Source organism: Eptatretus burgeri, chromosome 1 (assembly GCF_056783735.1).
Source record: "Eptatretus burgeri isolate ZD-2024b chromosome 1, Ebu_testis_v1, whole genome shotgun sequence".
In the NCBI taxonomy this organism is placed as follows: Eukaryota; Metazoa; Chordata; class Myxini; order Myxiniformes; family Myxinidae; genus Eptatretus; species Eptatretus burgeri.
This window is the reverse complement of record NC_140961.1, coordinates 132,732,030-132,744,529: the sequence shown is the minus strand read 5'-3', so window position 1 is coordinate 132,744,529 and position 12,500 is coordinate 132,732,030. Positions and strand designations below refer to the sequence as shown.

The 12,500-nt window shown below is 45.5% G+C and overlaps 1 protein-coding gene across 5 annotated transcripts in view; it reads left to right on the top strand.

Moving 5' to 3' along the window:
* The window catches only part of NUBP1 (NUBP iron-sulfur cluster assembly factor 1, cytosolic), a 122,683-nt gene that overhangs the window by 62,230 nt on the left and 47,953 nt on the right, over window positions 1–12,500 (top strand). For 3 of the 5 annotated variants that reach the window (XM_085898678.1, XM_085898699.1, XM_085898689.1), the window contains exon 5: window positions 10,674–10,835. The exons of the other annotated variants lie outside the window; for them this stretch is intronic. In XM_085898678.1, the coding sequence (XP_085754804.1) occupies window positions 10,674–10,835 (162 nt within the window). The remainder of the gene's footprint in view (window positions 1–10,673; window positions 10,836–12,500) is intronic. 5 annotated transcript variants of the gene reach the window in all.

Here is a 12,500-nt window from a genome sequence, read left to right as displayed (position 1 = left end):
CAGGATGAGTAGAGCAGAAGCAAGGGCAGCCAATTGGGATTTGAGAACATGATCTCAGATGTCACTCGTCTGTTATGGATGATGAGTCGATGCTGGACAAAAGTAAAGAAATGAATGGACATTCCTACACAGAGTCAAGAGGGGACAGGATATTAAGGTGCTAGTTCTGATTCTTTGATTGCATCAGGAAAGTTGTAGAGTAGCCAGGATGTGCCAAAATGACCTTTCTCTCTGATTTCTGCGTCTCTTTCTTCCCGTCCCTTCGTTTCCACCGTGCGCTCAACGTTCCGCTAGATCTCGAGCCTTGAAATTGAATTTGCTTCTTTTATTTCATTTTGACCATTTTATGAATTTGATGTTTTAATTTCCCTCTAATCGTGCGCCCTCATTAAGTCTGTCTGATGCATGTGATGCACATGTATAATTTTTTTTTTTTTTTTTTTAAAGCTGTTTTGGAATGGTCCTCATCCTGCACAAGCTTGTGCAACAGACTTCTCTCGTTGAAGTGCATTAGCGATGCGGTTTTGATGATATGCCTTGGATTCTCTGCGGTAATGCATTTTATTGATTTTGTGAGAATTGGTACAGCGATTGCCAAGGTCGGAGATCTCCACGGAGCATTGCCACGAGCCACCACCCAAAAGGGTTGGTGCAGAATGGCCGCAGGGCTTTTCACAGGTTTGCATTGACACTTGTCCAGGACTGCATTGTTTTTGCCCTCGTGGCTTCAACAACAGCACACGTTGGTTATTGTGACAGTTGTGGGTAAAACAACCTTCTCCCCCTGACCTAAACCCAAAGACCTCCGTTTTCAAAAACCTCAAGCTTCTGCACATCATTTGCATGATCCACTTCACAAAGAAGAAGGAGTTGGTGCATGAGAAGCGAAGCGTCAATGAAAATGAATGATCGATTCGGAGAGGGATCTCCACTGTGGATCCGTCGAGCGAAATCATTCCAGTGGCGCACGTATGCATTTCCTTAGAGGGGTACAAGGTTTACGGTGCTCATCAGTGCAGACCTGTGGTTGGGGTTTTGTTTGTTTATTGTTTTTCCTCTGCCACTGAAGGTGGATGTAGGTTATGTTTTCACCACTGTCTGTTTTGTTTGTCTGTGAGCAGGATATCTCAAAAATGTGTTGACGGATTTGGACGAAATTTGGTGGACAGATTGGGTGTGTGACAAGGACGACTTGTTCAGGTTTTGGTGAAGATTCTGATCCGGATACTAGAATTTTTTTTAAAGCAAATATTCACCGTCGATTGATGGGGCCAAAAACGATGCCAAGCATGATGTTTCTAAAAGTTGTGAACGGATTATGACAAAACTAGGTGGATGAGTTGGTTAGGTGATGAGAACAAGCCGATTCGACTTTGGTTCATGGCTGATCTATCAACTGTTCAGCCTGGCGGAGGTACGCGCGCTTCCGAGTGCCGTTCCAGCTTACCATTTAATCCCGCCGATTTATCCTCCGACTGTGTACTGTATGGGCACACTCTGGCTCGCGGCGACAGGTTATGATAAATTTTGGTGGACGAGTTGGTTACGTGATGAGAACAAGTTGATTAGATTTTGGTTAGGGTCCGGATGCAGATCCGGCCCATCTGTGGGATACAAAACGTAAACTGTTCACCCTGGCAGAGGTATGCACTCTACTTGGTGCCATTCTAGTTTTTGTTTTCAAACTTCCAACGGCATTTTGGGGAATTTTGAAAGATGTTGATTTGGTGTTGACCAAAGAACACCGTAATGTATGTAGTAGAACCTGACACCGTAAACTGAATGTTTGCTGAATCGTTGCACCAGGAGCGAGGTCTTTCTTACAAGCAATCGCCCTTACGGGTTCACCATGTGGAAGAAAAATGGCCGTGAAAATATTCGTGGCACGTTCGCTGCCCGGGGGGCTCTCGGCTGATGGACGACTCGCCTGTTTGCTTGCCCTTGTGGATGTTATTGGTGAATCGATGCTTTCCCTTCTATATGTTATTCTAGATCTTCCATAAGCCTCGACCATGTTAAAAAAAATAGAGCAGTGTGTTGCCTTACTCTTAATATTCTGGCTTGTGAATCCCCCTTCTTAGGGAACCCCAGTCGACCTTGACAATGGAGAGGATTTGGACGGTGCACGGTGTTCGGTCTCTGACGCGATTGCACAATTCACCCCCAAATTTTTTTTTTAAATGCAAACCACCTGCTAAATAGGATGACAATGCCTCTTGGTGTGCAAGAACAAGATGCTGAACATGCAACCAAGTTTGACACCCTGTTGCCCTCTTTTTGTAAATAGACTCGTTAGCACGTGGCTTGAAGCACTGCAATTGTTTGCCAGGATATCCTTTCAGGTCTATTTCGTGGAATGCAGCCAGCCATTGAAATGTGATGGTCCCTCCGTCCAAATTGCAGTGAACGCCTTATTTTTATTAACTCGAGAGGTAAGGATCTTTTCGGGCGCTAATACCTCTCGCTTTGTTTTTGGTCATAAACGATCAAAGTCACCGTAATGTACGTTGGGAGTTGAAAAGTTCTGCAAACGAGGTGCTCGCGATGCAAGAACGTGGTCCTTCCTGAAGAATGAAGAACTCGTCTTGCTTGTAGAGGGTAGTGTCGATCAGCGTTGGTGGACGGCTTGAACGATGGATGGAATCACATTGACCGACGCATGCAAACCGCCCTGGGAAGCAAGGACACGCTGATGTTTCGACCATTAACCCTTCGTCAGAGCAAAAGACAAAGTCAGAAACGGGATAAGGATGAGGAGGGTTGATATAGGGTGGGAATACATTAGAGCGGTGATCAGAGGTCTGGTGGCGGGGGGGGGGGGGTTTGAGTTTTTCATCTCATGTGGTTTTGAGAATGACTGAACGTTTTCATGGACTTGTGACTATCTCGATTGAAGGCCCCGATTGAATGGAATGCTGTACGAGCGTATCCCTCAATGAAAAGCCATCTTTGTAATGCCTCAATTGCATGATGGGATATTTTGCTGTCCCGCCAGACTTATTTTCTGTTCCTTTCAAGGAATATTTTATTTTGGCCATCTAATAGTCAGAAGGTTAATCGGCAATTGATATCGCACCTTCTCATGTGGACGGCCCCCTCCAGTGTGGCGGTAAACCGCTTATCCGTAACCGCAACCACAGCTGGAATTGAGACAGAGTACAGGCGAGGTCGCTTGACTCGAAGAAGGCTGGCTTTAAAGGTGAATTTGAAGTGGAGCACCCCGATCAGTGGAGTGGTGGATGATCCGGTTTTAACGAGTGCGTTGAAACACGCTCGTTATCAGGATTACAATCACCCTAATTTAGTCCCCTGGTGATTACCAAACTTGCAGACATGGTCGACGCAGGGAGGATGGCAAGGACGGATATGCATGCAGGCCTTGGGGAGCTAAAATAAACACTCTAATGAAGAACAAAATTGAACAATTATGGGAATCGCAGCACAAAGACGCAATAAACTAGAATGGCACTCGGTAGAGCGCATACATACCTCTGCGAGGTTGAATAGTGTACGTTTTGTTACCCACTGATGGGCCGGATCTGCATCTGGACCAAAATCTAAAATCTATATCGTCATCGTTTTTTGGCCCAATACTCAATTGCGAAGAATCGCTTTAAAAATTCTCGAATCCGGATCTTCACCAAAATCTTACCAATTCGTCCTCGTCACATACCCAACCTCGCTACCAAATTTCGTCTGTCTGTGAGCAGGATGTTTCAAAAAGTTATGGACGGATCCAGACAGACAGAGATGGGGTGAAAACATAACCTCCGACTATCTTATATGGCGGAGGTAAAAATAAGCACACAGATCAATAAAATGGAGAAAACAAACTTGATCATGTTGTGTTCATAGTGCACGACATCACTATGACCCCGGGTCTTGCGCCGAGCCTATAGCTACTAGTGTCCCATCATTTGTAGAATTTGTCTTGCGTTTTAGTCTGTTTTTGTCCCATGCCATCCGGTCATTCCGTGTTCCAGTAACGACCCTAATAGGCCATGTACGCAAGGGGTTCAGTGTCGTCCATTCCCGAAGCTCATCTTGCAATCTGAAAAATGCAACCCATGGATTCGAGCCTATGGTCGTATTCCCCCGATTACCCCCCTCCCCTCCACAAAACTAAACAAAGGCCAGCCACTTTGTGATCAAGAAATTTTGTTTCAACCTCATCCTCTTTAACCTCATCATTAACCTCCGCCATCTTCAAAGATGGATGGAGGTTACTGTTTTCACCCCTTTCTGTTTGTTTGTTTGTTTGTTTGTTTGTGAACAGTATTACGGAAAAACTCCTCGACGGATTTCGACGAAACTTGGTGGGGGGGGGGGTTAGGTATGGTCCAAGGATCATGCCATTAGATTTTGGACTTGGTCCCCCCCCCAAAAAAAATGTTATAGAATAATTTTTTGTATTTTTTTTGCATTTCTACATGTTTTAAGTGATTTCCAACCCCCCCCCCCCCCCAAAAAAAAATGTTGGAGAAAAGAACTATAACTCTGTCAGCACTGTTGACATATTTAATTGAATAAGATATAAGCTTCACTTGAGTGACCCAGCAGTATTGGCGGCGGAGGTTTTGCACTCTCCCGAGTGCTCCCCCTCTAGTTTAAAATTATTTTTTGCTTGATTTGTTTTTGGAATTTTAAGAAACGTTTTGATGATTGTGGGGAGGAGTGTGATTCGGATGAAGCGGTGTTTTTTGTTTTTGTTTTTCCAATTGAAAGGGCATGCACACACCACTCTTATTGTGTACAAATGGTCTTTCACTCTGCAATTCTACCCCTGAATGTGAGACTGTTGGAACCACGATTACAAAACCGCAAGCCGCAGCCAGTGGCCATCTCTGATTATGAACGGAATGGGGGAGGGATACCTCAAATGAGACTTTAAAGGGGAGAAAAAGGAGTGTTCGCATGAAGAGTTGGCAGAGAAGGGAAGGAATGTTTGTGGAGATTGGAGTAAATGGAGTCGAGGGAAGGGGCAGGCATGGGGCCAGCCCAGGTTGGGTGTGGGGCCAGCCCGAAGTGGGTGTGGTTTAAAATCCTGCCATACTTGCATGCCTCATCAACAGATCAACCCTAATACCATCACTGTGCCAAAATGTGCTGGCTGTTGCTAAAAATGGTCCATGGATTATGGCATATTATGAAAAAAAATATATATTTTTTCGATTTTAGTGGAGACTCGTACCAACACATATCGGATTCCTCGTGTAGTTATATTTACCTTCGCAAACTTTGTTGCGAAGGTTATGTTTTGATCACACACACACACACACACACACACACACACACACACACACACACACACACACACACACACACACACACACACACACACACACACACACACACACACACACACTTTATGGCCATTTTCCCCGCTAAAGCAGGGGTTAGCCTTGCGGGCCCCATGACAATCTTCTCCACTTTACCCTGTTTTCTGCAACTCCCCTTCTTAATCCCCTTGCCCACATTTCCTCTTCCACCACATTTAGCCAAGTTTTTCTCGGTCTTCCCCGTCCTCTACTTCTGACTACACTCATTTCCAACACTCTCTCACCCAGTCACTTTCATCCTTCCTCAACACATGACCCAACCATCTCAACCTGTTTCTCTTCACAACCTCCATCACAGACTCTATTCCCATCATCTTCCGCAAGTCATCATTTGTCTTCCTCTCTCTCAACGATACTCCACACATCCACCGAACCATTCGCATTTCCACCCTTTCCAGCCTTTGTTGCTGCTCCATCTTCAGTACCCATGTCTCACTCCCATAAATCATCGTACTCCTCACACATGTAGCATACACCTTTCCCTTCAGCTTCAACGACACTCCCCTCCTCGCCAGCACGCCACTCCATTCCCAAAACTTCTTCCATGCACATCTCACTCGAGCAACCGTCGAAGAGTCTGATCCACCTTCTCCATCCAGCATGTCTCCAAGATAGCAAAATGTTTTCACCCCTTCCAGCTTCACACCATCTCCAAGATCCAACTCAACAATTCCTTCATCTGCTGCTCCCTCGATGCACACCTTACACTTGAATGTAGCTGCCACACTGGTTAATGACCCTCTCACCCCACGACATTTTCGATGAACCCATTCAGCACACATTGTACACTGAATGGAGTTCACTCCGACACCCTTCCTGCACACAGCACACGGCCACTTCCCAGTCCTTTCCACCTCACCACATGCTTTACCACTTGCCATCACCTTCGTCTTTCCGATATTCACCTGCAAACCTTTTGCCTCCATACATTCCTTCCACTTGTTCATCTTCTCCTTCAGTCCATCCATACTCTCTGCAATCAACACCAGATCATCTGCATACAGCAGCTCCCACGGTAAACCCTCCTTTACCCTCCGAGCCAGCACCTCCATCACAACTACAAATAGAAGTGGACTTAGTACCGACCCCTGGTGCACTCCTACCCTCACCTCAAACTCACCACTGTTCCCATCCTTCGTCCTTACAGCTGTGCGTGCTCTCTCGTACATGGCCATCACTACTCTGATCAACCATTCCTCCACTCCTAACTTCCTCAATGCCCATGCCATTACTTCGCGTGGGACCCTATCAAATGCTTTCTCCAGATCAACAAACCCAAAAAACAACTTCTTCCTCTTCTCCATGTACTTCTCCTGCAACTGCCTTACAATAAAAATCGCATCTGTCGTTCCTCTTCCTGGCATAAATCCAAACTGCATTTCGTCAATCTTTACCTTCTTCCTTATCCTCTTCTCCAACACCCTTTCCAATACTTTCATTCCATGCTCCAATAACTTTATTGCTCTATAGGAGCCACAGTCCAGAGGGTCACCTTTCCCCTTGTACAGAGGGACGAGGGTACTCGGCTCCCAATCCACTGGAATGCGGCCTTCTTTCACCACCAGATTACAGATCTCTGTCATTTTCACACCCCAACTTCCCGCTGCCTTCAACATATCTCCCACAACTCCCGTCGGCCCTCCTGCTTTTCTCCTCTTCATTGCTCTTATAGCTTCCTCAACTTCCTTCTCCGTTATCTTCTCTGCTGGTCCTAAAACCGGGTTACTCTCGATGTTTCTATCCCATTCATTTTCCACATTCAACAGCCTTTCCATATATCTCTTCCATCTTCCTTTAATTCCATCTGAATCCACAACGATTTGTCCCACTTCATCCTTCAAGCAACTCACCCCCGTCACATCAAATCTCTCTCTCGCTATCTGCTTTGCAATCCTGAATTCCGCTCTCTTACCCTCCTCCGAATCCAAGCGTTCTCCAAACATTTTCCTATGGGCCTCCTGCGCCTTTGCAACCTCTTTCTTTGCAGCCTTCTTGGCTTCCTTATAACTTTCATGTGCAGCCTCTTCTTCCACCGTATCCTTTGCCTTTTGCCATTCCTTAAACTTCTTCCTCTTCTCTTCAATCGTCTTTCCAACTTCATCACCCCACCACCATGTCCATGGTCCATGGATTATGGCATATTATGAAAATATATATATATATTTTTCGATTTTAGTGGAGACTCATACCAACACATCGGATTCCTCGTGTAGTTATATTTACCTTCGCAAACTTTGTTGCGAAGGTTATGTTTTGATTGCTGTGTATTTATTTATTTATTTATTTGTGAATATGTTTGTTTGTTTGTTATTCGCATAACTCCAAAAGTATTGAACTGGATCGCAGCAAATTTGGTGGGATGATTGGTTATTATCCGAGGAACATTTGATTAGATTTTGGGAGCGATCGGGTCAAAGGTCAAGGTCATGAAAAGGTCAAATTGTCTTTTTACCATAGCGCGGTCAATTTGTATCCAATTTGCATGCAACTAATGCCAAAATGTTCAGAATTCAATGCCCCATCTTGTGATATGTGACATGACACAATGACGTAATAACCCTTATTAGCGGTTGGGAGTCAAAGGTCAGGGGGGGGTCACGACATTGCAAAATGTGCGGTTTTAGTCATAACACGGTCAATTCTTATCCGATTTGCATGAAACCAACACCATAATGTTGACTGTTCTGTTCCCCACACTCTAATACCATTTACCAAATTAAGAGTATAAAGGTCAAGGTCGAGGTCATGAAAAGGTCAAAATCGTCATTTTGCCATAGTGCGGTCGATTTTTATCCAATTTGCATGCAACCAATGCCAAAATGTTGTGAATTCAATGCCCAATCTTGTGATATACGATATGACACAGGAAATTTAATGTTTTTAAGCCATCATAACACATATGAGATGGCAGATGTGGTATGGGATTAAATACCCTCACAATCAACGGTTTCTGGGGGGAGGGGGGGGCAAAATGTAGCATTGGCGAAGGTATGCGCTCTACTGAGTGCCAGTTCTAGTTATATCTATAGTAATTTTGTCCAGCGAAATTACCTCTCCCCCTCGTGTCAGTGGAAGGGAAGTATGTGTTGTGAGTGCGGTTAGTTGTCCCATTGTTATTTTCCTCACTCCCAAACTTCAGTCTTAAGCACTTCGAAACGCTTTACAGACTCGAACGGCATACAGCATTCACTCCACAAACCACACCATGAACTCATCCAGCAGCGCTACAGTGTTGTACATTAAACACTGCGCCCTCTGTAGCGCAACAAATTCGGGCTCAGCTTGGCATTCATGTCAACGTTGGACTCATTGCCCTGTCCTTGCCACATCACTGAGGCATCAGTGGCTAACTCTGTTTGTGTTTACATCATCAGAGGCCAAGTGCACTTGCACTCGCCCCAGTCTGAGGAACGACGTCAAATGCACTATATAGGCACAGTCTGAGGAATGACGTCACGTGCGTGTCAACGATGCTTCACACATTTCCATCAAGATTAATTGGAAATCAACGTAGTACAATGTCACTTCTACCCAAATATATAAACTACAGCTTTATCATTGTGAATGTCACCTGAGATGTTTCTTCGTGTGAATTGCCCGGGTTTAAACAGAACACAAAATGGTCACGTGATTGCCGGTCTATCGCCAAAGCAACTCGTAAAGTAAATTCGTCCTTGATTAGGATCCGCTCCATCCATCGAGATGTTTACCTGCGCTCGGTGGCTGGAGGTTGTTTTAACCTCTGTCCGTCTGTCTGTCTGTCTGTCTGTGAACAGCATATCTCAAAAAGTTGTGAACGGATTCGGAGGAAACTTGGTGGACAGGTTGGGTGTGTGACAAGGACGAATTGATTCGATTTTGGTGAAGATGCAGATGCAGATCCGACCTATCGGTGGGAAACAAAATGCAAACCGTTCAACCCAGTGGAGCTATGCGCTCCACCGAATGACGTTCCAGTTTTTTTTTTGCTTTCGTGTTTTGACTATTTCAGGCTACATTGGTTAATTATGAAGTACAACATATGATTCATTGCGTTTGCTCGATTGTAACTGATGCATGGACTCTTAAGACCACAGCTTGATCGGAGCCTGCACTGGATGCGGTTCTCAAGATGGAATCGTTTTTTGTCTTTTCTAGTGTTTGCCATCAAGCATTTCTTGTCCAAAGATGAGTGTGATGACGATCGCTCAAGTGAGATGACAGAAACTCCCGACGTGCCCCCAAGTGTTCCTTGTCTTCCCATAAGCGTCCCGCTGCCTCTCCTTAGTCCTCCCTAAGCGGCCCTGGGTTGTTCCTTATCCAAGTCTTTATGAACGGGCCACATTCCGACCACGTTGGCTGTCCATGAGGTTTTAAAGGTCAATGTAAATGGCAGTGTGTGAACTCCAGGAAATAATGGCTGTTCAAGCACAATAGATACATAACTTCGTGCTCAAAATGTGTCGACTTTGGTACAGAATCGATTATTGAACTTGAGGCTTTGACATGACAGCAAGGCCCATGGCCAAGCATCCAGCTCATATCGACAACTGTTTTCTACTTTGAGGATTTGTCGTGGATAAATGCAGACCGGTCACGCAAACGCTCTGTCGCGTTGCTCTACAGCAAACTTGTGGACGTGAACACAGATTTTTCTTCGTGACATTGCGGGAACAAGTGTGGTGTGTAGTTCTCGAGGAGGTTGGAGCCATACGTGAGGGGATGCCATTGATGGAAATGGATGGCGATGGACCCAAACATGTTTGGAGCAATGCGTGAAGGCTGCGTGACCTCTGTGAGGCATGACTCGTTCGTGACTGTGTTATCCCCGAAGCATTGGCAGGCCAGCGCAAGGACGTGTGCCGTTCGGAATCCTCCTTATACACTCGACCACACCTGTCCGCATACGTGGAGTAGCGAGCTATGTTTGTTATGGTACAACGTGCCAAGCTTGTCCTTTTTTTTAGGGAACTTACCGGTGCTCCGATTGTACGTGCAGCTGTACGCCCGTGATGCAAAAACACAGATTCACATTCCAGCTGCCATGGAATGACTGAATAAGATCATTACTATAACCCGTGGTAACGTGACTTTTCTTACCCACGGACTAAACACCGACAAGTTAGCTAACTTGAATCGTCATTTTGAAAGGATTTTTGTGAAATGTTGGATCAACTGCCAGGATTGTCTCACTCTGTAAGGGAGAAAACACGATGATGTTGAAGAGCCACTTAACTTGATCATCTTTTTGTTTGTATGTATCTTTGTATGTGTTTGTGTTCATCACTGGCTCAACAGAAGTTAGTCGTCAGCTGTTGATGGATCACTCCATATTGTCTTCCCTTTCACCACAAGCTTGGTCTTCCTCGTTGCATCATGAAACACAACTTGATATTGCACTTCGTAGAGTGGACCGCGAAGCGAGGGCTATGCTTTTTGTTTCTCCATTGGACGGCATCGCAATGGTGTTCCATCCCTCACCAGGGCAACGGCTGCACCAAGCACGCATTTTGGAATGTGAGAATGTGATGTATGTATATTTTTAACACTCCTATTATTAGGATGCAAAATCAGCGTTTATCACACGTGCGGTGCTCATGCTCTTGTGCTCGCATTTACAGACGCAGTACTTCTGTTCTGACATGCCTGCTTTAGCAAACGCTCCTCGACATTGCTGTCTTTTGTGGACACTGAAATTTTTTTTTTGTAGTTTTTTTTTGTTTTTTTTACAGGCTGATTGAGTTATGTACCTTGTATGATGCATTTATTTATAAAAAAAATATTTCAGCTGCATCACCACCACCCTCACTACAGAGCATACTCACGCCACATCCATGCCCATCTGTCGTAGCGGTACCAGGACGGTGCTCTCAGACTTTCTGCACCACGGAGCGGATCATATGCCCGATGCTTCATTAAAAGAGGAAAAACGGTCAGTTTAAACACCACTGATTGATATACAAGTTATCAGGAACTTTCTCCCTCACAAGGTGACATCCCAAGGTGCTGTAAATCATTCTTTGGGGAAAGCTCGAACGTAATTATGGACATCCCAGATATTGAGAGAGATTCTCTCTCCCCCTCCCTCTCCCACTCTCTCCTTCTCTCTTTCTCTTTCTCTCTCTTTCATTAATGTCAGGCCAGATTAGATCTGTGACTTGCTACAGGTATCATGTAAACATGTACTAACCTGTTCCATGGTCGGAATGTTGGCGACAAAACCGTCTCCCCCACCAGGTTTTTTGGTGAGGAGGGTGTTTGGATATGGACACCCAGCAGGATTAAAAACAAAACCTGTCAAAGGACGGAGGAGCTCCTTGTGAGCCAACAGACATCCATATCTAGTGCCCGACTGTATCTGTGGACGTCCTCCTGCAGTTGGGTTACTTCTTATTAGTAGGTTGGTGGCAGGATTTGCACTCCAGCCACCGTAAAACCCTTCATTCCACAAAGTACACAAACGCAAAGAAATCTGAAAACCCACTCTGTGGGAGTACCTCCTGTGCAGCTTCCCTTCGCAGGGCAGCTCACCGGATGATGGGATTGGGGCAAAGTCTTCAGGACCCCAATCTTTGATGATAGGAGGGAAACCACGGGGTAACATTCCCGGGTCAGATTGCGGGAGAGTGTGTTGGAGTGGTGCTGAGGTGTCATCCACCAGAGGGCGGTCTCCTTGGGTTAACCTGAGGTGGTTCTTTCGGGTGGGTGCCTGGAATGTCCTATCCCTAAGAGAGGATGATCACCTGTCTCTGTTATCATCTGAGCTCAAATGTATGGACATCGGTATTGCAGCACTCTCTGAGGTTCGGAGACCGGATTGCGGCGAAGGTGGGTGGTTACACCTACTATTGGTCTGGTCGCTCTGGTGGTTCCCATACTCAAGGAGTTGCTGCAGCTGTGTCCAATAAGCTGACTCCAATGATAATTGAGGTAACACTGGTCAATGAGTGCTTTATGAGACTAAGGATTCGTCACTCCTTAGGTGTCATTTCCCTGGACTCTGTTTATGCTCCGACTGAGGCGAGTGATCTCACCGTGAAGGATGCATTCTGCGCCACGCTCAAGTCTGTGTTTGATCAGTGCCCCAGACGAGATACACGTCTAGTCTTGGGGGATTTCAATACATCGACTGGAACTGATAGGGATGGTTATGAGACATGTGTTGGTCCCCATGGGTCAGGA